Below are 26,382 nucleotides of genomic sequence, written 5' to 3'. Positions count from 1 at the left end.
TGTCTTGTGTGTTCTACCAAGTTTTCCAGCGTTTCCCGAAGCCATCCTGTTTTTCTCGATTCCGACCTCGTCTGTTCCTCGACCCCGATTTACCTGCCTGCCCCGTTTTGGATTTGTCTGCCTGTCTGTGTGCCCTCCTGATTCTGACCCTGCCTGTCCTCGTCTACGGATTACCTGCCTGCCCCTCTGGACTTGTTTGCCTCCTGACGGATCTCCCGGTTTTGACCCTGCCTGAACCTTGATTAAAACCCTCCTGTCTTGTCCATCGTGTACGAGTCGTGCATTTGGGTTCTCCCGTACTCCGGTATCAGTAACCGTGACAGTACAATCTGGCCAAACATGAACCCAGCCGACCAAGAACGTACCGAGCCCGAAACCCCGAATCCAAGCAACATGTTGCAGCGCCATGAGCAGCAGCTCCACTTCATGGCTGAGGCCATGCAGTCTATGTCGGCCCGCCATGAGAGCAGCATGGAGTCCCTCCGCGACCACCTGCGGAACCTCGCCGTGGTGACGCGTACTCCGGACGTCACCCCCGCTGCTGCCCAAGCACCCACCTCCGCTCCAATGTCCGACGCACGTCTTCCTCCACCCGAGCGTTGTTCCGGCGCTCCCGGTTCCTGTCGACCGTTCCTGGTACAGTGTTCGCTCGCCTTCGAGCTCCAGCCGTCCGCGTTTCCCACCGAGAGGTCCCGGGTAGCGTACATTGTTTCCTTGCTCACAGGGAGAGCAAGGGATTGGGGAACGGCCGAATGGGCTAAACAGACTTCTATCTGTTCCTCCGTCGCGTCGTTTTCCGAGGCGATGCAGAGGGTTTTTGACCATGCCACTCCCGGACGAGAGGCGGCCCGGGGACTGTTTGGTCTGCAGCAGGGAATACGATCCGTTTCCGACTATTCCATTGACTTTCACACCATGGCAGCGGAGAGTGACTGGAACCAAGCCTCGCTTCGCGATGCCTTCTACCACGGATTATCCAGCCGCGTAAAGGACGAATTGGCAGCTCGGGATCTCCCTGCTGGTTTAGACGAGCTGGTCGCCCTCGCCATTCGGATCGACGGCCGTCTGCGGGAGCGGAGAAGAGAGAGGGTCGCTTGCGCAGCTTCAGGATCACCGCCGCGCCAGTGGCCGGAACCGCGACGGGCACCAACCGAGGGTGGACCTTCTGAGTCTATCGCGGGGCCAGAGGCAATGCAGCTGGGACGGGCTCGACTCGCTCCGGCTGAAAGGCACCGCCGCCTGCAGGCCAACCAATGCATGTACTGCGGTCAAAGCGGTCATTATGTGAACGCTTGTCCAGTAAAAGACAGGGCTCACCAGTCAACCAGAGGGCGCTGGTGAGCCGGGAAGTTAGATTAGAAATGCCCTCTCGACCCCAAATCCATGCCCAGTTGTTTTTCCAGGATAAGAGCTACACTGTTCCGGTTCTGATTGACTCGGGTGCAGACGCCAATCTCCTCGACCAAGACCTGGCCGTCAAGATGGGGATTGAGCAAATCGCTTTGGAAAGACCCATCCGGGCCACGGCGTTGGACGGTCGGCTACTCTGCAGGGTGACTCATCAAACCACCCCGCTGCGCTTGGAGATGTCAGGTAACCACAGTGAAGCACTCACCTTTCATGTACTTCATGCACCTCAACAACCAGTCATTTTGGGGTTTCCATGGCTTAGGAGGCATAATCCGCACATTGACTGGGCTACTGGGACTATATTTGGGTGGAGTCCTCACTGTCACGCGGTTTGTTTAAAGCCGGCGTCTGCCATTAGCCGCTCCGTGTCTCCTGAGTCCCCAGATCTCACGGGCGTACCCGAGGATTACCACGATGTAAAGGAGGTGTTCAACAAGGCTCGGGCCACCTCACTACCGCCTCACCGCCCGTACGATTGTGCTATAGACCTCCTTCCGGGCACCTCGCCCCCAAGAGGGCGACTATTCTCTCTGTCGGCCCCTGAGACTAGGACTATGGAGAAGTACATCAGCGACTCCTTGGCTGCCGGTCTCATTAGACCGTCGTCATCCCCGGCCGGCGCGGGGTTCTTTTTTGTGAGCAAGAAGGACGGATCCCTGCGACCTTGTATTGATTACCGGGGACTCAATAACATCACCATCAAAAACAGGTATCCACTTCCACTCATCTCATCTGCTTTTGAGTTGCTACAAGGGGCAACTGTATTTTCCAAACTAGATCTACGCAACGCGTATCATTTGGTCAGGATCAGAGAGGGGGATGAGTGGAAGACGGCCTTCAACACTCCCAGTGGACATTATGAATATTTGGTCATGCCATTCGGCCTCACTAATGCCCCAGCTGTTTTCCAGGGGCTGGTAAACGACGTTCTCCGCGATCTGCTCAATGTCTGTGTTTTTGTCTATCTGGACGATATTTTGATTTTTTCCAAGTCTACACAGGAGCATGTGATACATGTACGGCAAGTCCTCAAGAGACTCCTTGAGAATCACCTCTTCGTTAAGGCAGAGAAATGCAGTTTCCACACCTCGGAAGTATCTTTTCTGGGCTTCGTCATCAAAGCCGGCAATATTCAGATGGACCCTGCGAAGACCAGGGCGGTGGCAGACTGGCCCCAACCCTCCACCCGCAAAGAACTGCAGCGTTTTTTGGGCTTCGCCAATTTCTATCGGCGGTTCATTCGGAACTACAGTGCTGTGGCTGCTCCTCTCACCGCTCTAACCTCCCCACAAGTGCCCTTTCAGTGGACCTCGGTAGCGGCCAGGGCATTCGGGGAATTGAAAACACGTTTTACCTCTGCCCCTATCCTTGTTTTCCCAGACCCTGCTCGCCAGTTTGTGGTGGAGGTGGATGCGTCGGACACCGGTGTAGGAGCAGTTCTCTCGCAGCGGTCGTCTACAGATCAGAAGGTTCATCCATGCGCCTTCTTCTCCCGGAAACTGTCTGCCACGGAGAGGAACTATGACATCGGGGATCGGGAGTTATTGGCGGTAAAGCTTGCACTGGAGGAGTGGAGACACTGGCTGGAGGGAGCTGACCAGCCGTTTATGGTATGGACTGACCACAAAAACTTAGAGTACATTCGCTCTGCCAAGCGGTTGAACTCCAGACAGGCAAGGTGGGCTCTATTTTTTAACCGTTTCGAGTTTACTCTAACTTACCGGCCGGGCACGAAGAATGCCAAACCTGATGCCCTGTCCCGTCAGTACCAGTCCAGGAGCTGCGTTCAGAGTCCGGAGAACATTCTCCCCCCTGAATGTGTTGTTGGGGCAGTGGCCTGGGAGGTGGAAGAGGAAGTAAAACAGTCTCATACAGCGCAACCGGCACCGAGTGCCTGCCCCGATAACCTTCTGTTTGTCCCAGCGAATCTGCGCTCAAAGGTCCTGCAGTGGGGTCACTCTTCCCGCCTGGCTTGTCACCCGGGAGTGATCCGCACGCTAGCTCTGCTGAAACAACGGTTTTGGTGGCCCACCATGGAGAAGGACGCTAGAGAATTCGTCAGTGCCTGCATTATCTGCGCTCAGCATAAGCCCTCTCACAAGGCTCCATCCGGCCTTCTTCACCCCCTGCCCATCCCTCATCGTCCCTGGTCCCACATTGCCTTGGATTTTGTAACCGGCCTACCCCCATCTGACGGTAACACAGTTATTCTAACGGTAATTGATCGCTTCTCCAAGTCTGCTCAACTCATCCCTCTACCTAAGCTGCCTTCTGCTAAAGAGACAGCAGAATTGCTATTACAGAAGGTGTTCCGCCTGCATGGTCTGCCCGTCGATGTGGTCTCCGATCGGGGGCCACAATTCACTTCTCATTTTTGGTCTGAGTTTTGCAGGCTACTGGGGGCCACAGTCAGCTTATCGTCTGGATTTCACCCACAGTCCAACGGTCAGGCAGAGCGGATGAACCAGGAGATGGAGACTTCTCTACGCTGCATCTCTTCCCGCAACCCCCGCTCTTGGTCCCAGCAACTCCTATGGGTCGAGTATGCCCACAACACACTCCCCAGTTCGGCTACCGGGCTCTCACCTTTCCAATGTTCTAGAGGATACCAACCTCCGCTGTTTCCGGAGCAGGAACTGGAGGCAAGCGTCCCTTCTGTCCAGGCGTTCATTCAGCGGTGTCGGCGCACCTGGAAGCAAGCCCGCTCCACGCTCCTGCGTACCTCGGACCGGTATCAACGGTCGGCTAATAGACGTCGCACCCCGGCACCCTGCTACGTCCCGGGACAACGTGTCTGGTTGTCCGCCCGGGACCTTCCACTCAGAGTGGAGTCCAAGAAGTTGGCGGCTCGATTTGTGGGTCCCTTTCCAGTCTCCAGGGTCGTCAACCCTGCAGCAGTCAGACTCCAGTTGCCGCGGGCCATGAAGGTCCACCCCACCTTTCATGTCTCCAGGCTAAAACCTGTCCTGGAGAGTCCACTTCAACCCTCCTCCAGACCCCCTCCGCCCCCCCAGCTCATTGACGGGGGCCCAACTTACACGGTCCGGCGCCTACTCAAGTCTCGTCGACGGGGTAGGGGGCTGCAGTATCTGGTGGATTGGGAGGGATACGGCCCAGAGGAGCGCTTGTGGGTCCCGTCACGCCACATACTAGACCCTTCCCTGATCAGGGACTTCCACAGAGCACACCCGGACCAGCCCAGTGGGACGTCGAGAGCCGTCCCTAGAGGGGGGAGTTCTGTCACACATACGTCCACATCATAGTTTATTTTTCATCTTCACTGGGTGTTCACATCATAGTCTATTCATCTCCACTGCATGTTCACTAACTCTCCTGTCATTTCAGATCCTCCCACCTCGTCACCTGATTTCCTGCACCTGGTTCTCCTCACCCTCACCTGTGGTGCCTTCCCTCGTCAGTCACTCACTATTTAAGCCAGTCACATTCTGTTGCTCACTGCCAGATTGTCTTGTGTGTTCTACCAAGTTTTCCAGCGTTTCCCGAAGCCATCCTGTTTTTCTCGATTCCGACCTCGTCTGTTCCTCGACCCCGATTTACCTGCCTGCCCCGTTTTGGATTTGTCTGCCTGTCTGTGTGCCCTCCTGATTCTGACCCTGCCTGTCCTCGTCTACGGATTACCTGCCTGCCCCTCTGGACTTGTTTGCCTCCTGACGGATCTCCCGGTTTTGACCCTGCCTGAACCTTGATTAAAACCCTCCTGTCTTGTCCATCGTGTACGAGTCGTGCATTTGGGTTCTCCCGTACTCCGGTATCAGTAACCGTGACAGACTGCTGAAATATCAGTAATACAGTTCCATCATTGGAGGCCAGATTGGACGCAACAATGTAAAAGTTGAGCTTGAAGGTTTTCATCACTTGTGTTTGTGTTTCACAGTGAGTCCCAGACCCAGAGAGCAGGGTTACGTGCTCCCTGCCCCGCCACCCCGTCACCACTCGCCCCACGCGTCCGAGGAGAGGACGGGGGACGTCCCGTCCTCACTTGCACAGGGGGCGTTGTTTGTCTCCATCGGCATCTTCTGTGCTCGTGGGTTTAGGAAGCTCCTCACACACAATGTTTAAATCCATTTTCTTAATTATTTGAAATGTGCTATACAAAATAACTTGCCTTGCCTCGACTTTCTTTATCTGACTTGCTTCTTATGGAAATGTGTGTAATCCCGGGTCGGCACCAATGGGATTTCCGTGAAAATGAAAAGTGTATTTGCACTGATTTGGTTAAAAGAACGTAACCATGACATCCTGCCTGTGCAGTGTCCCTCGCCTTTCAGGTTCAGCGCCGGTGTTTATGGGGTTAATGTGTAGACGAGTCTGCAACAGCTTAATTGAAGCCTGCCAGCAAACGTATTGTGGTGCATTTTCTAAAGAACATTGGAGTGAAAACCTGTTCATCCGCCTTATTGTGGCAACAGCCTCCTCAAAACAATTTTCACCTGCCATCTTACTCTATTATGTGTTTGCATGTGCACAATGAACTGTAATAAAATGCAAAATTTGGCCAATTTAATAGAATGTTTTGAAATGTTGTGTAAGAAAAAAAATATATATATATATATTTTATGTACCTGAGATAGGACAGATGTCCTTTGCTGCAACAATTTAGCAACATTTATAAAACTCTTCGTCTTGATTTCCTCCGTCTCCGAACAAGGTTTTGTTCCTGAATTTACGCCAGAGCGTCATAACAGACCGTAACGAGCTATTCAAGGTGAGTATCTTGTCAGGCAATACGGCTATTTAATGGTGAATTACCCTGTTACCCTAAAGGTCAATCTCCAAAAACTGAATCTACTTTTCACTTTCTGTCATACGTCCGTTCTTTTGGCCCAAACCAAATTGTATTCTGTCTGCTTAATGTCTTTGGCTTAGTAAAAGATATTTTCACAAATATACTGTGCAACATGAACCCACTCAGGACAGCAAATGCTTCAATATCCTGAGCGAGTCCATCCCACTCACCTTGCCTTTCCCTTGCATCACAGCGCTCATGTCAGGTTATTGCTTTCCTGCCTGTATCCTGCTTAAAGCCGATATACATTAAAAGTAACCCTAGTTAAATGAAGGGCCGGTTTTATAAGGGGCTCCATGGGGGATTGCAGATAATCCAGGAATATTAATGTAAATATAGATAAATTAAAGACACATGAATTTTTATTGCTTTATTTGAAGTTCAATATTTTCTGGAACACATTTATTTTCTTTCTTGCCACTAGCTATATATTTGACAGTTGATACCACTGCATCAACGGGACACAGTTCTCATATTTGCATTGTAGGGTTGTTTCTCCTCCATTCCTGTGTTCATGGAAAGCTGAGCTAGACTGTATATCAGAAGGGGACAAAGTCACAGTGAAGTCCACCGTTGCTTCAAAGCCAAATGAGGAAACACTGTGGTAGAGACCTGTCAATCAAAAGGCAGCCACGCCCAAAGCATTCGTTGCTTCATTGTGTATTTTTCTCTAAAAGGAAATTTATTGAAGAACACTTGAAACCAAGAGGAGCCCGAATGCTTCACAGCTGTGTTCCAGCCACATAGTGCTGAACGCTGCTCGTCTTCGCGTGATATTTTCCTTCCTATGCTGATATCAGCCAACGCCCAACGCCCCACGCTAGATGACATCCATTTCAGGCACGCACAAGCTGGAACAGGTAGCCTGAAGCTGGCAGCTTTTTCCCTGTTGGGCTACAGTTAAGACTGTGTGTGTGTGTGCACTTGTTTGTGTGTGTTTGGTCTTGTGCAGGCACATCGGTATGTCCCAGACAAAGACCGTGTAGCTGTGTGTACCCTACTCAACGAGGAAGAATGTGCTGATGCAGCTCTGGCAGAAGGATTGATGGACCCAGCCCTAACCTGAGGCGACTTCCAGGGCTCAGAGGAGAGATTTGTGCCTTAACTCCCTGTCCAGCTGTCACACGGGAGCAGGAGGCGTCACACGAGAACAAAGATCTCTTCAGGTTGTGTTATAGACCTTGGTTTAGGTGCTAGGAGTTATTCCTGCAGGGTTATGATGTCTGATCAACTAAGCCACCAGATAAGAAGAGTGTGTTTCACAGTATTCACATTATATTGGATCTAAATGATTCTGCAGCTTTCATTCCCTCTGTGCCTAAAATTTGATTACGTTATCTTTGGGCGGAGCAGGCTTACAGTCGCTCCTTGTTTCAACTCATCATGGTAAGCTCAAATCATGAATAATACTTACACCTAAATGTCTACAATACATGCATATGGATGCATAGTTTGTAAATAGATTGAGAATTAATGATTTAAATGGAAATAACATATGAAATGGCCATGCTTGGGTTTTATTTCAGTGGTCTCAGATTTTATTTTTAATTTAGCCTTGCATGAGGATGCAAAACGTGTCTCTGTTTTGCAGCTCTTGCTTAAAGTGGGTTGGGTCGGGTTGCAGCTGGACACGCCTCTCCTTTTCAACGCGGATGTGTCTCTGCACTATATATCAGACATGAGCACAGACAATCAGGGTGGAAACCTGGACGTGCAGCAGTTCAGTGTCCCGTCCTTCTCATCCAGCATCTACCTTCTCTCCTCACCAGGTAATGCCAAGTTGTTGATCATCTGCACCTTTAGAATGCTATGAAAAACTCTCTTAAGCTATTCAGATGGATATTTATGAAGTAATGGACTAAATGCTTGTTTTACCTATTTAGAACAAGTGTTCAAGTCACATCGAAGGAGGCAAAACAGCTGTATACATTTTTACTGGCATGTAATAAATACTTTGGTGCACGATTAATATTCTTTGCATACATCCATTTTCTCCCAAAGTTCCACCTAACTGCGACGCCTCGGTAGCCTCGTGTGGGGGTTTTCTCCTGATTACTCATTCTTCTCACCTGTATCCAATGTCTAGCCCCCGGTGTTTCCCTCTGACGACCCCACCCTTATAAACTTACCTGCTTCCCCCATCAGAGTCTAGTTGTTCTTCCGCGTGAGAACTCTTATGTATTAAGACGATGTTTTTCCAAGCCGATGAGATAACCCACTGAATTCTGGGCCTTTTTCTAGATCAGTGATTATATCCTACTCACTGTCGCACCTGTTGTCCATCAAATAAGAACTTGCCTGCTCCAAAGACCTGGTCTCCGCTGTCATTTTGCACTCGAGTCTCAGGCCCTGTGCAGCAACACGCAGCAATAATTACTCTTTGTATAGTAGGAAGTTTTGTTTCTTTGGACTTGGAGGAGCGGCTTTTCAGGCCCCAAAAAACACTGAGTATGTTTGCAGTGAGTGTAGAAGACACGCCCTCACCTGATGGATCAGGTGATTTTTCTTTTTCACCACTTCTATACCAACACCCTGCGGCTAATTACATGGAACCTGTATTACAGGTTAAGCAGCAAATTATGCACAGGGAATACGTGGCAGAGCTTTTGTTCTGAGATGAAGAGGATTTAGTTTTATTTTTCGACAAATGGAACACAACACCCTGTTGATTGACTTGTGAATGATTTGTGATGCACACAATTCATTACCAGTAACATATTAAACATCACCCAGAATATGCCGATGGTATAAAACTCGAGACAATGCTTTTATGACGAGTTCTGAGGGAAATCTGTATCCAATTATTGATTCAACACTGCTCATTTTCATTACCTAAATTTGCCATTAGTCTACTTTAATTATCCCCAAATTTTGATTAAATGCAATTCATAAGAAGTTTATGAATAGAGGAGAAAATCTGAAATTTCTGAAGCTGCACCTGGAGACTGTTTTATATTCGAGCATGAAGAGTGACATCATTTTCCAGTTATGGTTCAGATATTCCTTTCAACCCCGCGTGAAGCTGTTACAGTATACCAACAGCTGTGTTCTAACATCTGTCCTTGCTGTGCCTGATGGGTTACTTGCTAATGAAGACGTGTCTTCCCTCAGACCCAGAGCACTATGGCGTTGCACAAGGAGTTCGCGGCCGCAGGGAAGAAGCCCGGCCTGCAAGTGTGGCGGATCGAGAAAATGGACTTGGCACCCGTCCCCCCTGAACTCCATGGCGACTTCTTCACTGGAGACTCCTACATAGTGCTCAACACCACCCGTGCTCCATCTTACAACATTCACTCCTGGTTCGGTATTGAACTTCACCTCAAAACAATTTCTGGCTTATAATATAATGAACCCCCACCCCATTGTTCAGCCAAGGTTTCCCTTCATTTTGTTATTTTGTATATTTTGTTTTTGTCTGTTAAACCGCAGGTGAAGAAGCTTCCCAGGATGAGAAAGGGTGTGCTGCCATCTTCATGACCCAACTGGACACCCACATGAAAGGAGCCCCAATTCAGTTCTCTGAGTATCAAAACAACGAGTCCCTCACTTTTCTGGGATACTTCAAGTCTGGCATCAAATACAAGGTGAAATATGCCATAAACACGGTGTTCTTTTCATGGTAACAAACAAAACATGTGACGTTTAAGAAAGATCCATTCATTTCATTACATTAAAAATACTTTAATTTGAAATAGTCCTTTTCTGAATTCTCTAAGATGCTTTGCAGAGCGCAAAGACAAACCGAACAAAACAAAAAAAAGAGAAACGGGCAAACAAAAAGAAACAAACAGAACATTTAATAAAAAAAAAAAGAAAAGAACTGGAAAAACTGGGCGGATGGAGTCGCGTACTGGAGGGCGTAGCGGTTAGCACTTGAAGGCTCGTTTGGAATGATGCTTGGGTGGGCGGATGTGGATGGGGAGGGCGTTCCAGAGGAGAAGGGCCCGTCGCCCCACGTCTGGTGTTTGTACCATAATAAAAAAACAGATGAAGCCAATGGAGTGACCTGAAGGAGGAGCGAGTTGGGGTTTGTTGCTTCTTCAAGTTTTCAGCTAAAGATTTCCATGTGCTGGCAAAGAAAGCGAGCAGAAACTCGTTTTCTGATGTCACAACACCAGAAGCCGGAAAACCAACTACAGCCACTTTAGTATCACAAAAGGGGAAAATATAAATTTGAAATAATAATAATAATAATCCAAACATCTCTAAAGGAATGATTTGACATCTTAAATCTTTAGTTAGCCTTTAGCTTAAATCAACATGCGATTGTGGGGCCCGCTGCAGTGTAATGTGATATCACTGATTATTTATTTGTGTCAAAGAAAGGGGGCGTGGCCTCAGGCTTCAAGCACGTTGTGACCAACGATGCAAATATCCAACGCCTGCTGCATGTCAAAGGTCGTCGGATAATCCGAGCCATTGAGGTTCCCATGACCTGGGACAGCTTCAACAAAGGAGACTGCTTCATCATCGAGCTGGGAAAGGTGATCAAGAAGAACTAAGTAGTCAAATGTGTTGGACTGAAATAGTGCCGGCGTAAGTTGACAACGTTCTTCTTTTTCTCCCAGCTCATCTACCACTGGTCCGGCAGTGAATGCAACTTCTTTGAGCGCCTGAAGACCACTGAGATTGCCATTGCGATCCGCGACAACGAGCGTCAAGGTCGTGGTGAACTAAAGATGATTGATGAAGGGTCCGAGCCGGAAGATGTCATTGAAGTGCGCTTCATTTCAATATCTAAATCTAAATATATTTTTTTGCGAGGAAGTGGTTTGAGTGCAACGTCGCAATCTGTGTTTGTGTGTTTATTAATAGGTGCTTGGACCCAAGCCTGACCTGCCTTCAGGTAGCTCTGACAGCGATCTGCAGACCGACACGCGGAACAAGAACCAGGCTTCCCTCTATCTGGTAAATCAGTGCAAATACCGCATTACAAATGTTAACGTATTGACTATTCTGGTGGTAAATATGCATGTTGTTTTCTAGATTTCCAATGCTGGAGGTTCAATGACGAGCACTATGGTGGCAGATAAAAACCCGTTCAAACAAGCCATGCTCTCCAACAGCGAATGCTACATCGTGGACAACGGAGGAGACAAAAAGATATTTGTCTGGAAAGGTCCGATAACAAAACATTTGTCCATTTCTGCAACATCTTATTTAGATACTTCTGTTTTGTGTATTCATCAATGCTTAGATCACTCAAAAACTCGTCCATATCAACCAATGTTTGTTGTCTTTAACCACTGCGTCGCACCCCAAACTCCAGGCAGCGCTGCAAATCAAGATGAGCGCAATGCAGCACTGACTACCGCAAACTTGTTCATCAAGGACAAGAATTACTCCCCAACTACCCAGGTGATATGGCAACGTAGTTAAAAGTCCGCCACCAGAAACGTGTCCTCCTAATCCTGTCTCTCTGTTTACGAACATGCCCGATCTTCTGTCTGCTTCTCCACAGATCCAGATACTCCCAGCGGGGGGCGAGACCACGCTTTTCAAGCAGTTCTTCTTCAACTGGTTGGACAAGGAAGAGACCACCGGCCCGAGCAAGGCCTACACCATCGGCAGCATCGCCAAGGTCAAACAGATTCCCTTCGACGCCTCAAAACTCCACAGCGACGACAGCATGGCCGCCCAGCACGGCATGGTGGACGACGGCTCCGGGAAAGTCAAGGTGTGGTAACTGGCCGGACTTCACTCACGCTCGCTGTGCATTGATTCAGCCGTTAAACGTGTAGGTGTGACAACGGTCGGTATCTTTAGATCTGGCGCGTGGAAGGAGGAGACAAAGTACCCGTTGACCCATCGACCTATGGGCAGTTCTATGGAGGCGACTGTTACCTGGTGCTGTACTCTTACAACTCGGGAGGCAGAGAGAAGCATATCATCTACACCTGGTGAGTGCCGGAGCGACTTGTTGGGGGCACCAAGGCAGAAAAATGTTCTTGGGCCTTTACTGGCCTCCTTTTTTTTAGATATATGCAATAGCTCTTCTGTATCTATAACATCTCACAGTACTATTAATTAACTAATTTTCTGTATATATAATATGCAGTTACTGGGTTTTTTTTTTTTAATTACTGGTATTTTTAAATGTTTTGATCTTGTTTTTAACTATGTCTCTGTGTGCACTTTACCCCTGCTTCTGTGATTGTGTACATTTTCCCGCTGCTGGGCGAATAAAAGTCTACATTATCTATCCTAAAATATCAACTAAAGATAAGGTAAAATGCAGCAACCATTTCTGTGCATTCATTTTACTGTAGCATAGAGCGATTTAATAAAGTGAGAGTAATAATAGATGGAAAGGGAAATGGGAAAGAAAGTTACAAAAAATACCTAAATAAGCAGTGATACAAAACGCTCGGGTCAATGTGAACAGCAACTGAACATTATCACTCAATAATGTACCCCTCGTGACTCACACGCAACCAATCAGAACGCTGGATTTCATCTACCCGTATTATAATGAGGTACGAGAGGCTGTACTTGTCGTCAAATAATATAACAGTTCAGGGGTGTTGTTAGGCCGACCCGTGCCAAACACATAAAGACTTAGAGTCTGTCCATATATACCAATCATATAGGATTCAATTGACTGCCCTGCTTTTCAATCCCAGCAGTCAATATAACCATGGATTTTGCTTAACGGTTGATCCATTTTTCAATAAATTATGGCTTTGCATCGTTTAGGCAAGGGAAAAAGTGCACCAAGGATGAACTGGCTGCTTCAGCCTTTCTCACCGTCCGATTGGACGACTCCATGGGTGGCGCAGCTACCCAGGTAAGACATTTACTGTGAAAACTATGTATGATAACTTTAAGTTTTTTCTATAAGGTTTTTCTTTGAAGGAATAGTTCTTGCTAATGGTTAATGAGAGGTTAATACCACTCCCATAAATGCTGGAAACATTGGGAAACACCAAGCCTTGTGCTAATGGCTGGCCTTCAGAGGTGCTGGCAGGATTGCTATTATGCTATCCTGAGCTAACCAGCTGTAGCTTCATATCGAACAGAGTGATATTGATCTTCTCACTCTCAGGCATACAGCGACTGAGCAAACTACTCCCTTAATGTCTCGCTCTAGCATATAGGGCACATGACTCGCGTAGGCCCTCATCATATCTGTTGGCTAAGCTGCTTTTGTCTTGGCAGATCCGCGTCACGCAGGGACAAGAACCCCCTCACCTTGTGAGCGTGTTTAAAGCTAACCCTTTGGTGGTGCACCTGGGCGGGACATCCCGTGAGTCTGGCGAGAGCAAGCCCGGCAGCACGCGCCTCTTCCACATCCGCCGGAGCTCCACCAAAGCTACGCGGGCTGTTGAGGTCAGTTTGGTTCAGCACATCGAATGCGTCTCCGCTGAGGCTTCATGAGCATTCTCCCTCTCCTTGTGTTTGCGTAAATGTACTCCGCTGAGGCTTCATGAGCATTCTCCCTCTCCTTGTGTTTGCGTAAATGTACTCCGCTGAGGCTTCATGAGCATTCTCCCTCTCCTTGTGTTTGCCGGGACGCAGGTGGTGCCCACTGCCTCTTCTCTCAACACCAATGACGTGTTTGTGCTGAAGTCGCCCAGTTCCCTGTTCACGTGGGTAGGGAAGGGAGCGACACCGGAGGAGAAGGTTGCTGCCCAGTATGTCGCCGGCCTGCTGGGAGGGGCTGCCACTGAGGTGGAGGAGAGCAAGGAGCCAGGTGAGCTGGGGGGAAAAGGGAGGCTTAAAACACTGCAGTGTAAAATGGACAAATTGTCATTTGTCCTTGTCTTTGTCCCAGCTGGTTTCTGGACAGCACTCGGTGGGAAGAAGGACTACCAGACCTCCGTGGCCCTGCAGAAGACAGTTAAGCCTCCAAGGCTGTTTGGCTGTTCGAACAAGACCGGCACGCTGATAGTGAGTAGCTTGGGTTTTTGCGTAAATGTACCAAAGGATGTTGGTTGCTTACTTTGTGTTGATGCATGTCTCTTACCTGTTTATTTGAATGTAAATCGTATCGCCACTTCACAAATATGCGCGTCTCTATATTTAGGCAGAGGAGGTGCCCGGAGAATTCACGCAGATGGATCTGGCACCCGATGATGTCATGATTCTGGACACCGGCAATCAGGTACGCTGCCATTCGCCTTGAAACTAATTATTCAGCGTGATCTCTTTAAAAAATAAATTGCTGCAATATGCATGAATCCCTTTGGTTTTACTCCCGCCAGGTCTATGTTTGGGTCGGAAGTGATGCCAATGAGACGGAGAAAACTGGATCTCTCAATATTGGTAAGACAAACAGAAATATTAAAGAAGATGAGAAGCGACATTAGATACTTTTCTTCAATGAATGCATTCTCTTTTTCATTTTCAGCCGAACAATATTTGAATAAGGACCCGTCTGGGCGCCGTGGAGTCCCCATCGCCACTATCAAACTGGGGAACGAGCCGCCCTCCTTCACCGGATGGTTCCACGCCTGGGACCCAGATATGTGGGGGAAAGATGATGCACAGCGCCTGCAAGACCTTATCTCAAAGTAGAAGTGGAAAACCACGACGCTGCAAGAAAACCTGCATAGGCTCATTACTTTTTGTATGTCTTGACTTCCAACGTTAACAAACCATTAGACAATATGAGCTTAGCATGCTGTGTCTGGATCAAGGTGCATTAAAGATTTCCCACTACATTTCTCCACACTGATGTATTCAGCACACAGGCTTTATCATTCTATAATACTACTTACTAATTTCTTTGTGGCTTTCATTCTGTCGTATGCATTTAAAGAACTGTTTAGGATCCAGTGGTGCACTATTTCTCCCCAAATTCGGTTTATCATGTATGAGAATGTGTTTCTGTTTCAACAAAACCAATTTATATTTTTGTCAAAACATTTTCCATTTACAGCCTAGCTTGCAAAGACAAATGTAGATTGAGGAATTCTGAATTTGAAATAAAAACGCTGAAGATTTTGGAAGATTCTCTGATTGGATATCTTTATTCAAACAAGACATGTTTTTTCAGCCAAATCTTTTAAGGCCGCTCCCTCCCCAATAAACTTGTTATCATGAGCCTAAATCCTCCCCAGGCAGCAGCACTGTGTAGTCCGGGCTCAACGATAATCTTCAGCCCATGTCCACAGGGCTTCTGCTGAATTGCATAACTGTGGATTAAGGAGCAGGCTTTATAAGGGTCTCCTCGCCGCCCTGCGCCTCCTTTCTCTTTTGTTGGCGTTGGTTCTCCGCAGCTGGAGCTGCTTGTGCTGCAGGAGCAACACTTACCAGACACGATGACCCAGAAGGTGGTACTCATCACGGGCTGCTCCTCTGGGATCGGCCTCGCCTTGGCTGTCCGCATTGCAAAGGATGAGAAGAAAAGGTTCATGGGTAAAATAGCCAAATAATAAAAAAAACAATTTTCAATAACTTACAACTATGTTTCTAAAACTGGTTCTGTATGCAAATAGACTGAATAGTAAGAGAATCAAAATATGAGATGGTATTATACATTTAGAATGGTAGCTTAACGGCAAAGTGTCAATTATTTCTCAAGGCTACGTTTTTTATTATCAACTGCATTAATTGAACCAAGTCATATTATTTTGAAGTATATTTTTTGCCGTATTGTTTTAGTCAAGTAAAGGGTCAAATATTCGTAAAGTTGCAGGGTGCCTTATTTCTTAAGACAAGCTTTATCCCTGACTCTTTATTTAAAATGAAGTTAGATGTAAAATAATGTTGAATATTCATGAGTATAGTAATCCTTTTGTGATATTACTGACAGTTACTGGTTACACCGTTGCAAATAAGTTGAAAGAGGCCCTTTCATACGAGTGGCAATTTTGCTTTTGGACATCAATCCTTGAAAGCTATTTGCTTACAGTTATTTTGCAAATCTAATAATATACGCTCAGTTAACTTATCATTTATCAACACATTTTAAATAAAGATATTTAACCAAATAAAAGAAGGAAAGGTTGTGTTGGTTTCACCTCTGAAACTTGAGCCAGCACCGATTCAACAGTATCATCACTGTCCAGAAACAAAGGCCTGGTCGCTATGGATAAACATACCTCTATGTCAAGAGCTTTCATTGGAACCACTTCCTATGTAAGAAATAGTTCCAGTGTCTGCAGATCGTCCCACGCAACTGGGATGTTGCAGTTGTGTTTAACATCTTTAATATCAAGACTATTGCTTTGTTTTTACAACAAAGACGCCTCCTTAATTCTGCATTCACGCCAGAGCTTCAAAGGATTTTGCTTGTTGCAGTCTATGCCACCATGAGGAACTTGAGTAAGGGCGAGGCGCTGGTCGAGGCAGCAGGTCGGACCCTGGGCCGAACTTTGGAGCTCAAACAGTTGGACGTATGTGACGAGGACTCCATCAAAGCCTGCGTGGACAGCCTGCCAGAGCGCAGGGTGGACATTCTCAGTAAGTCCACACCACATGGTGCAATTTAGTCTGAAAAAGTAGAACTACAGCTTTTAACGCTGCTACCGGTTTTCTATTACGCACGTCCTTTGATAACATGCCTCGTCATGCCTGACTTCCTCTCCCAGTAAGCAATGCTGGGATGGGTCTGATTGGGCCCATCGAGTGTCAGTCCATCGACGAGATGAAGACCGTCATGGACACCAACTTCTTTGGGCTTGTGCGTCTGCTGAAGGAAATCCTACCTGACATGAAGAGAAGGAAAAGAGGCCACGTCGTGGTCATTAGCAGCGTCATGGGCATTCAGGGTCGGTCCATTCCCTTCATCCTGAGTTTGTTCATTTTTTGGAGTTACTATTCCTGACAGTGCCTCACTCTGTTTTCCAGGGATTTTATTCAACGACGTCTATGCAGCGTCCAAGTTTGCAGTGGAAGGCTTTTGCGAAAGCTTAGCGGTGCAAGCCCTGAGATTTGATCTGAAGTAAGATGCCGTCACGTTGCACGCTCTGCTATTTCTAATTCGCGCAACATTCTCAGTGGGATTCAAATTGTGCTCACAGGATAGGGAAAGCAATGTTCCCCTTCAGGGACAACATGTAAATGCCTGCGAAACCAACACTTATCTGTGTAGAAATATTTACACAATCATATTGCACAACTGAACCCACTATTGAGAGGCACATGTACCAGGAAAAGTAGGTTGTGGCAACAAAAAAAACCCACCAGACCACAGCACACCCTGGTCGGGGGCAAGTACTAACACAAGAGCATTCATTAACCGAACACATCAGAGGGAAGGGCTCTGCAGGGTGGTTTCCCATGAACACAGTATATTGAAAACTGCAGCACTCTCCTTCTCCTCTTTTGCATGCCACCGGGTGAGATACGAGGATGCCTGTTCTGCCTTTCTGTCCTCAGTATCAGCCTGATAGAGCCAGGTCCAGTGATAACAGAGTTTGAGCGTAAAGTCTACGACGAGGGCATGAAGACTGACCTCAGCAAAGCCGACAGGGTGACTGCCGACATGTTCGTCAACATCTACTTGAAGAACTACAATCAGATCTTTGAAAGCCTCGGGCAGTCGGCTGAAGATGTAGCGGAGGTACAGCCTCTTTAATCCACGTGCTTTGCCTCATCGTTATATTGTCTGTTCCTCTGGGTCACATCAGCTCTGTGTTCTTCCCCCTATAGCATACTCACAAGATCATCACCATGGAGAACCCCCCCTTCCGCCATCAAACAAACACGCTTTACACCCCTATGACCACGCTCAAATATGCTGACCCCAACGGCGACCTCCCCATTGACACGTTTTACAAAATGGTGTTTGAACATGACAAGGTCTTCAATGCCAGTTTAAACTTCCTCAAGCTTCTGCGCTGGAGAAGCCGAAAGAGCTTCACCTTGGAAAAGGACAAGAGCGGCTAGTGCGGCATCGTGCATTTAGCGAGGTACATTCAGCCACGTGTAGGGCAACTGTAGTTTCCCTTTATTCTATTTAAAAACATTCTTAGCTGCGTGAAATACTGAATCTGTGTTCTTTATGAACAAATATGAGAGCTAAAAATAAATGTGACAATGCATTTAAAAAAAGAGACATGTCTGTGAGTTCCTGCTGCAGGTTTAAACCCTTTAAGCCCCAAAGTCCTTTATTACACAATATGTCAGTAGTAAGCAAACTAATGAAGGGAGGCCACAAAGTCAGTGCATGAGATGAGGTGTTTAGATGGTGACACGGCCCTGTTGAGAAGTAATGTGAATATTTTTTAAAGAAAAGCTTCACTTTGTGCGTATTTGTGTTTGTGACACTGTTTTATGTAAAGTGTTTACGTATGTTTATGTGTCTCGTAAAGATGTTCTTGGTTTGTAGGCAGAGAGCAGAGAGCAATAGACAATAACAAAACAGAGAGGAAAATGTGCTTTAATTATCTAACTGAACAACAGATGGAAGTAAACCTTTGCTCTGCAACTTCCAAAACCACTTGGGTGGAGATGAGCTGGCTCTGTATAAAGCTTTCCGGTTAGTGGTCAACAGATCGGACAGGAAGTCCCTGTTTCATCTATGAACCCGGCTGAGCACCGTTTCTACATGACAGCGTTTTGTAAGCGCGCCCCCTGCTGCTGCCACCTGTCCTCGTCTACTTCCCAGACGAGCCGCATAAAACCTGCGGGTGGGAGTAATGGCCGCCGACTGCCGTAAAACCTCGAAGAAGAAGAAGAAGAAGAAGAAGAAGCAGCAGCAGCACCGCGCATCCGGGTCTCTGTCTAACGTCATTTCCGCACAAATTGATGCTAATGCTACTGAAAAAATGCAATGTTGTTAATGAACTGGCGATATCTGTGGGATCTTTCGACATGTTCGGTTCGGGTAGTCGATCGGAAGAAGAGTACATTTCAGCGCTGTGGCAACTTCATTCAGCTTGTCGTCTCTAACGATTTAGTTTCACATGACAGTGGCAGTTCATTGTTAGCTTAGCTTTAGCCATGCTACCCGACTCCGCTTTCACTTGTCTTCTGGGTTGTGGCTTACTTGCGACAGGGACCACGGCTACTAAGCTAGCTTGGTAGCTAGCAAGTTAAGCACATTTCATCCCCGGTATTAACGTGTTTGTATCCTTATCTGTTTGTTTTTTTTGGACCTTTTGGTTTTCTGTCATTCTGTGTTACAGCGGTGGTCTAAACATAAACTGCCCATAGTTTGTTTTAACACGTAGAATGCGCCGTTAGCTTACGTAGCGAGCTGCCCAACCGGCTTTATTTTGAGAAAACGTCTCATTTCTTGATGACATTTGAATCACCCGACGTACGTTAGGCTCGCTCGTCGTCCGCCAACGTTTTTCACCACCCAGCCAAGAGCCGGAGCTTTTCCTCCTCCCGTACCTTCGCCTGCCACGATGGCTTCTTCCTCTGGGAATGACGACGACCTCACCATCCCCAGAGCGGCCATCAACAAGATGATCAAAGAGACTCTCCCCAACGTACGAGTGGCGAACGACGCCAGGGAGCTGGTGGTGAACTGCTGCACGGAGTTCATCCACCTCATCTCCTCGGAAGCCAACGAAATATGCAACAAGTCCGACAAGAAGACCATCTCTCCCGAGCACGTCATCAACGGTGAGTCCGGGCCCCGCGTGCGGCTCCGTCCAGCTGTCAAGCGTTTCGCGATCACAACACGTTTGACGTTCATTCATTTCGCTTTTTTTTTTGTGTTCTGTTTTTTTCACGCCGCAGCTCTCGAGAGCCTGGGCTTCGCGTCGTACATCACGGAGGTGAAAGACGTGCTGCAGGAGTGTAAGACCGTAGCTCTGAAGAGGAGGAAGGCCAGCTCCCGGCTGGAGAACCTGGGCATCCCAGAGGAAGAGCTCCTCAGGCAACAACAGGAATTATTTGCCAAGGTATGAATCTCGCAATGCTGTGTGTATTTCACTGCCTACCAAGTCGTGTAAAATGTGAATATGGTTCGTGGTTTGCGGAATTGGACATTTACATATTTGCACGGCTCATTGAGCAGCATGAAAATTTACCAGGCTAATAAGTGGATTCTTAATTTTGTCATTATTGCACAAAGTCTGTAGTAGTTGCGATGTATTTCACTGCAAATATAGCGATGACCTATGAATCCTTTTTAATCTAGCGATATAGTGATATAAATGTAATCTGCATGTTATATATGCAGCATTATATATACAGTTGCATGACACACTGATCTTGTGAACTTCAGTCCGCATGCGTTGTGTATTTCAACCTCAGCAATAGATCGCTAAAAGCCTCATTGTAATCCCCTTTCTCATGTCTGAATATCTTTGGGTCAGAAATCTTTACATTCGCCCCTCTGCTCTAATCCCACACCCGAAATCGCCATCACGACCCTTTTTGTAATGTGCCTAAGGATCTCTCTGTCCGCCTTCCCACGTGTCACGTCTCTGTTTTGGTTTGGCCGTGCCCCTGCAGGCGCGGCAGCAGCAGGCAGAGCTCGCCCAGCAAGAGTGGCTACAGATGCAGCAGGCCGCCCAACAGGCACAGATGGCCGCGGCGTCTGCCAGCGCCGCCCAGCAGGCCGGCTCCTCTCAGGATGAAGACGAAGAGGAAGACATGTGATGCGTAGGCTGACGCAGGCTTCCCTCGTCCTGACGCCCCCTACCCACCCCCCCCCCCTCCTGGCTCCTCCCCCTGGGACCTCGCTGGCACACAAATCCCTCAGTGTGTTCACAGAGCAGAGACATGAGGCGTGTTTGAGCGCCCGTAGACATCCGTGTAACCTGGAATCATGTACATTGGAACGGACACTGATGAGGAAAGCCGACTGGGGATTTCAAGCCTCTCGTTCAGGCATCAGAACCTGAACGTGATCTGGCTTGAGATGCTGCAGAGTTTTTGCCCCTCACCCCGTTTCCCAGATGCTCTCCTCTTTAATTATTTCTTCATATTATGTTGTGAGTGATTTTTAGATTTCTGGATGTGTTGTGGACACTGATATGTCAGTGAGTTTTGGTGATATTGGAACAAGTACGGCACCAGATAGCGTAGTCTGTTGTACTCATCACTCATTGGTGGTTTTCAGAGGAGTGCATTGTCTCGTCGTTTTGATGGTCACTTTTATGAAAAGTATTTTCTCTACCTTCGCTCAATGTATTTCTTCGACAGAGGATAATTTGAGGGGTTGTGAATATAGGAATATTTTTTGTTATGTAAAAAAAATGGACATTTTGGTTAATTTTAGCTCATTCAAATGCTTTGTTTCATTTTGTTTCTATCTTCAGCCACCCGCAGTATTGCTAATCAGACACATGTTTCAGAAAACTATATTTTTGTCTCATAGAACCAAAGATAGAGGAGGGACTAACCGCCCAGACTTAGTGTGTTTTTTTTTAGGTGCTGAAGTGATTCTCGTCGCTGACTCCGGGTCAGTCTAAACAACGTTAAGGATTATTCGACCTTTGTAAGATGCTTTGATATCCAGACTGAATTTGTTGAATCCTGTGACGTATCAAACATTCGCATCGTGACTGTGGTCAATCCTCAGTGTTGATGCACACATCTGCTCGCCCATGCTGCGAAGTTGTATTCTTTAAGCAATAAAGGAATCATATTTTATAGACCGCTGTGACTTTCTGTTTCATTATGTGTCTTTTTGTTATGTCTTTAGAAAACCATCTTAAAGTTGTATTGGTCTGTAGACCCAGACACATGACTGTTACGCCCCCCCCCCCCTCCTCCCTCCCTCCTACACTAGCTGGAAAGCGATTTGTGTCTCTCGGGAGAGGCAGATGTGTGGGAGCAGGCGGACCGGCAGCAGTGGAGCTCCGGGCCGATCGGGAACACGAGCTGGCAAGTCGCTTTTCCTCAAATCCTCTGAAATGTCAGGAGCGATCATCGAGAACATGAGCACTAAGAAATTGGTTGTCTTGGTTTTATTCATTCTTGTGTTGCAAGTTGTTTCCATCATGGTTGGAGCGCTGATTGGTAAGTACGCAGATATCTATTTTTTTCTGTTTACATGGTTATATAAGGACTGTTTCTAGAAAGCGCGTGTGTGTGAGGTCAGCGCAGCAACAAGCCGTCTGCCCCCGAGCTGCCCCACTCAATCCATTGAAGCTTTTGTCCGTCTGTCCTCAACGGGATGCAACTTTCAGCCCCGTGTCCCTGTACGGAGTGTCCCTCTTTTGCCGTACAGCTCCCAGTCCCACCAGCGCCGTTAGCTACTTGGCCACCAAGTGCATCAACCGCCAGCGTGCGCGCCGGTGGCTGGCGCCGTGGGGACCCAACCGCTGCCAGCAGATCCACAGCTTCGACGAGCCTCTGGCCAAAACGCTGGATGCCAACGACATTGTTTTCGCCGTGCACGTACCTCTCCCGCACGCGCAGATGAGCCCCTGGTTTCAGTACATGCTGGCCGTGCTGCAGCTGGACATCGCCTTCACCATGATCAACCCCGTCGGTGAGAGGAGTGCGTTTCCCCTCCGCGTGTCCTCAACGCGGGCTCTCGCCGTCGCGTTTCTAACCAACTGAATCTCGCCCCGCGCAGAAGACGGCGACGTCGTCATCACCATCGACGCCGGCTTGGCCTACAGGGATGACCTGACCTCCGAGTGGAGCGCCAAGTTTCACTCGGTGGAGCGGAGGCCCCTCAGGTGCACGCTTGCCGTCGCGAAGGTAAGTGTGCATGGCGGCGCTTGAATGCGTTCGGCGTGAATCCTGACAGTCGCTGCTCTTGCAGACCTACGAAAACGAGGGCCGCTTTTATCACTGCGACCCCATTCCCTTCATGGAGCTGGGAAGTGTGGCCCACAAGTATTTTCTGTTCAACCTCCGCCTGCCGGTGAACGACACGGTGAATGTGGGAATCGGAGAAATCAAAGACATCCATATAGTGGTGAGTTTGATTCGTCCACTTCATCGCGCGTTTCCATTTGAATACGAATGATTCAAGCGTTTAGTGTCCCTCCTCCCTCAGGGCATCCACCAGAATGGGGGCTTCACTAAAGTGTGGATCAGCATGAAGACTGTGTTCAGTCCCTGGATACTTGTGGCGACCGCTTGGTACTGGCGCAGGATCGGCCTCATGGCCAGGCCGCCAGTTCTTTTGGAAAAGTAAGAGCCAGCGGGGGGGGGGAAGAGGCTGGTTGTATTTCTCAACCAAACTGCTGTGACGGGAACAGAATTCATATTTGAGCGTAAAAATGACACAAAAAGAGACACACGTCAAGAAAAGGAATAAATGTGTCCCGAAGTATTTTGTTATTTTATGTCAGTTTGCAGCCGAAGCTGAATAACGCGATAATAAATGTGACACTATACTTGATTTCTTAAATTAAGCAATAAATTATTAGTTTATGTCATCATAAAACCGCACACGGAGCCTAGAACTTTAAGTTGAAGTGCCACTGAGGCTCCTGGGTCACTCAGTGCAGACTTGGAAGAACACAACCTGCGGTGGGAAAAGAAGTGCTCGATCTTAAGTGCATGTTCGGCCTGGCAGAACCGGGTCAATACCCTCACAGCTTGCGTCTGTGTGCTACAGGGTGATTTTTGCTCTGGGCGTCGCCATGACGATCCTGAACGTGCCGGCTGAGTGGCTCTCGCTGGGCTTTGAGTGGACGTGGATACTGCTCTTGGAAGATGCCCAACAGGGCGTCTTTTACTCCACGCTCTTCTGTTTCTGGGTCATCTTCTGTGGCGAACACCTCATGGTCAGCGCCTCCTCCTTCCTCTCCACTCTACTTTCACCACGCTTCCATTGCCAGTGGTGCACATTTTTTTTTTTCTTCTTTCAACCCCAAATCCCGCAGGACCAAAGCCGGAGGAACCGCCTCTCGGCGTACTGGTGGCAGGTCGGCCTGGTGATGTTCGGCTCGGCTCTTCTCCTCGTATACGACCTGAGTGACAGGTAGGCACGGGGGGGGGGGGGGCTGCTTCTCATGAGCTTTATTGTGTTATAACCGTAGATATTATTGTGCTTTACTTCTTGGAAAAGGGGGGTTCATTTGACCAACCCTTTCTACAGCGTCTGGGCATCTGAACGTGGGATGAAGCTGGCCGTATCCTTCAGGAGCCAGTCGGGGCTTCACAAGAGTTCTGCTTCATTAGAACCGAGGCCTCGTTCCTTGACTGTCCGCTCAGATTACCGTCATCGTGGTGGCGGGGCTTTCTGTCTGCCTGTACTTCCTGGCCCTGTGTGGCATGGTGCGTTGTGTGTTCAGGAACATCGGCGGCAAAATGCAGCAGCTCCCTGCGATGCCGAAGGCCAGGAGATTGCGTTACAAGGTCTGTTTGGATTAAAGTAAAACAAATCCCACCTGAAATCAGTTTTTCAACATTCTTCTACGTCTCTCTGGCAGGGAATAATATTCCGGTTCAAGTTTTTGATGCTGGTGACTTTAACGTGTGCCGCCATGACGGTCATCTTCTTTATATTAAATCAAGTACGTCTTACCTCTAATAGTCAACATGGAGCCTAATGATTGTTTTTTACTAACAATTCTTCCTCATGTTCTTCACCAGGTCAGTGATGGTCACTGGCACTGGGGAAGCTACACGTTTGAAGTCCACAGCGCTTTTCTCACAGGGATCTACGGCATGTGGAACCTGTATGTTTTCACCATCCTCTTCCTCTACGCGCCCTCACACAAGCACGGCACGGAAAAGTCAGGCGACAGTCAACAAACGGGTCTGTAACGTTTTAACTTGGTGGGAGGAATGATACGGAAGCCCACTGAGGCAAAACCAATGTAGGGATCTTGTTTTTCAGATGTCTGTTCTTAACGGTTTCCTTTCATGTTTTTATGACTTGAACTTCTATTTCAACCTGCATTACTACCCTATGTCGTAATACTACTATTCCCCAAATGTTAAAACGGCCAAAAGAAAGACGTGAATGCATGAAGACATTCTTTACCAGCACGTAGTCTATGAACATTTATTTTTAAGTGCGTGGAGAAACTTCCCTGGATAAAACCATGAGGTAACGTTTGACTCGCCAACCACGTGTGGCCGGAATGAGTATTACAACAACACGCCCCAAATATCCCCGCTAAACATCACAGGACCGCTCAGCGGTTCTGACGCTTTCCCATTGAATTAAATGAGAAAATGTGTTCAAACCTTTGACTGGTACTTTATATGTGTTTCTCTTTTTTTAAAGAAACATAAAGCATTTCTAATGGGAACATTTGTCTTTTATTTCACATGTTAAGTCATTAACACAGGACAGAAAACTATATCGATCATTAGATGATGGATCACCATCTTGCTTTTTCTCCTGCTCGAATTTGAAGAAAAGCTTTACTGTTCCCAGATGTGCTGGAGAAGCCAGAGAGCCAAGCGGCCGAGCAGACGTGTGGCCCTCGGGGACCGACGGAGGCCTACAGGATCACGGGGAAGGTGGCGGAGGAATAACCGCCAGAAAAAACTCCTTTATTTCATGTGACTACTGTTGATGCTTCTGAAACATTTAGGACTGTTCTATAAACACGGCGGGCTCATGGATAATGTGACTTTCAAGTAGCAGTAAAATATGTCTTAAAATGTAGTTTATAGGGAAACGTCGAGAATGACTGTCCAAAAAAACAGTCTAGATTATTAGAGGAGCGAGTTACAGAGGGCCTGTGAAGCTCAACGTTCAGCAGCTTGCAAGCCAACTTTGGTCATTTTATGTTTTCCACAGGGTTTATGTGGTCATTAAGTAGAAGTGTTGAGCAACTACTGCAGTCAGCACATTAAAGTGTTAATTACAGGGGAAACGCTCCACTGCCACTCTGCTTTTACTGCCATTAAACCACACAAAGTGGAGACTATTTCTATACTTGTGCTTAGGTAGGATTTAAATGCATGTATTTTACTTAGAACCCTCTGTTCATATATTCAGGTAATGTTAAGTTGCACCACGGAGTGTGGAATCATCTGACATCCCTTTTTCCACCGCTGACTCCCTTCACACACTTGTCACTTTCACATACTCACAATAGTTGTGTAGATTATGGTTATCTGTTCGCTAGTTCACTTTATTTTAACTTGAATCTTTTTTATCCTTTATTCATCATTACAATTTCATTTTATAACGTAGTTAAAATCTGTACATTTTAATTGTACTATGTTCTTTGTATTGTCTCATTGTCTGTCTGATGTCAAGTTCCTTTATGTCTTAACATATTTTGGCAATAAACGTTCCTGATTTGTACTGTGTTAACTCATTTTCAGTCACGTGACTACATTCACACAGACTTTGTGTAACATGTTGTCCAAGCACACGCATTCAAAAA

The 26,382-nt window shown here is 47.4% G+C and overlaps 4 protein-coding genes and 1 long non-coding RNA gene across 6 annotated transcripts; 4 read left to right on the top strand and 1 right to left on the bottom strand.

Annotated features, from left to right (window-relative positions):
* The first annotated feature begins 6,901 nt into the window (after positions 1-6,901).
* On the top strand, positions 6,902-15,168 carry scinla (scinderin like a). 2 transcript variants are annotated; one of them, XM_078107646.1, is made up of 19 exons: positions 6,902-7,077; positions 7,170-7,603; positions 7,894-7,986; positions 9,329-9,521; positions 9,647-9,801; positions 10,540-10,701; positions 10,786-10,935; positions 11,033-11,125; positions 11,204-11,336; positions 11,487-11,575; positions 11,679-11,894; positions 11,984-12,117; positions 12,914-13,004; positions 13,376-13,546; positions 13,736-13,910; positions 13,992-14,107; positions 14,244-14,321; positions 14,422-14,482; positions 14,568-15,168. In XM_078107646.1, exons 4-19 carry the CDS (start codon positions 9,341-9,343, stop codon positions 14,732-14,734), a joined length of 2,172 nt encoding a protein of 723 aa, XP_077963772.1. In that variant the 5' UTR covers positions 6,902-7,077; positions 7,170-7,603; positions 7,894-7,986; positions 9,329-9,340; the 3' UTR covers positions 14,735-15,168. The 2 variants fall into 2 exon arrangements, with proteins under 2 accessions (XP_077963772.1, XP_040040186.2); XM_040184252.2 differs by lacking the exon at positions 6,902-7,077 and having other exon boundaries at positions 7,573-7,603; positions 7,809-7,986.
* LOC120823843 (uncharacterized) lies at positions 15,161-16,868 on the bottom strand. The gene is made up of 3 exons (XR_013468517.1): positions 16,726-16,868; positions 15,473-15,538; positions 15,161-15,354 (listed from the first exon to the last, which is right to left on the bottom strand). It is a non-coding gene; the product is annotated as an uncharacterized LOC120823843 (long non-coding RNA).
* Positions 15,346-18,217, top strand: LOC120823840 (retinol dehydrogenase 8). The gene is made up of 6 exons (XM_040184254.2): positions 15,346-15,577; positions 16,463-16,624; positions 16,753-16,932; positions 17,012-17,105; positions 17,543-17,726; positions 17,816-18,217. The coding sequence occupies exons 1-6, from the start codon at positions 15,481-15,483 to the stop codon at positions 18,050-18,052; spliced, it is 954 nt and encodes a 317-aa protein (XP_040040188.1). The 5' UTR covers positions 15,346-15,480; the 3' UTR covers positions 18,053-18,217.
* A 318-nt stretch (positions 18,218-18,535) lies between these two features.
* dr1 (down-regulator of transcription 1) lies at positions 18,536-21,720 on the top strand. Its single transcript, XM_040184255.2, has 3 exons — positions 18,536-19,738; positions 19,856-20,019; positions 20,576-21,720. Exons 1-3 carry the CDS (start codon positions 19,519-19,521, stop codon positions 20,720-20,722), a joined length of 531 nt encoding a protein of 176 aa, XP_040040189.1. The 5' UTR covers positions 18,536-19,518; the 3' UTR covers positions 20,723-21,720.
* Positions 21,721-21,877: 157 nt separating this feature from the next.
* LOC120824313 (protein wntless homolog) lies at positions 21,878-26,300 on the top strand. The gene is made up of 12 exons (XM_040185042.2): positions 21,878-22,087; positions 22,299-22,562; positions 22,650-22,777; positions 22,842-22,997; positions 23,079-23,215; positions 23,646-23,814; positions 23,914-24,011; positions 24,099-24,162; positions 24,245-24,388; positions 24,463-24,546; positions 24,626-24,791; positions 25,419-26,300. Exons 1-12 carry the CDS (start codon positions 21,892-21,894, stop codon positions 25,517-25,519), a joined length of 1,707 nt encoding a protein of 568 aa, XP_040040976.2. The 5' UTR covers positions 21,878-21,891; the 3' UTR covers positions 25,520-26,300.
* The last annotated feature ends 82 nt before the right edge of the window (positions 26,301-26,382 follow it).

The sequence above is a fragment of the Gasterosteus aculeatus genome, chromosome 8 (genome assembly GCF_964276395.1).
Source record: "Gasterosteus aculeatus chromosome 8, fGasAcu3.hap1.1, whole genome shotgun sequence".
NCBI lineage: Eukaryota > Metazoa > Chordata > Actinopteri > Perciformes > Gasterosteidae > Gasterosteus > Gasterosteus aculeatus.
Note: the sequence above shows the minus strand (reverse complement) of the source record. Positions and strands in the feature narration are given on the sequence as shown.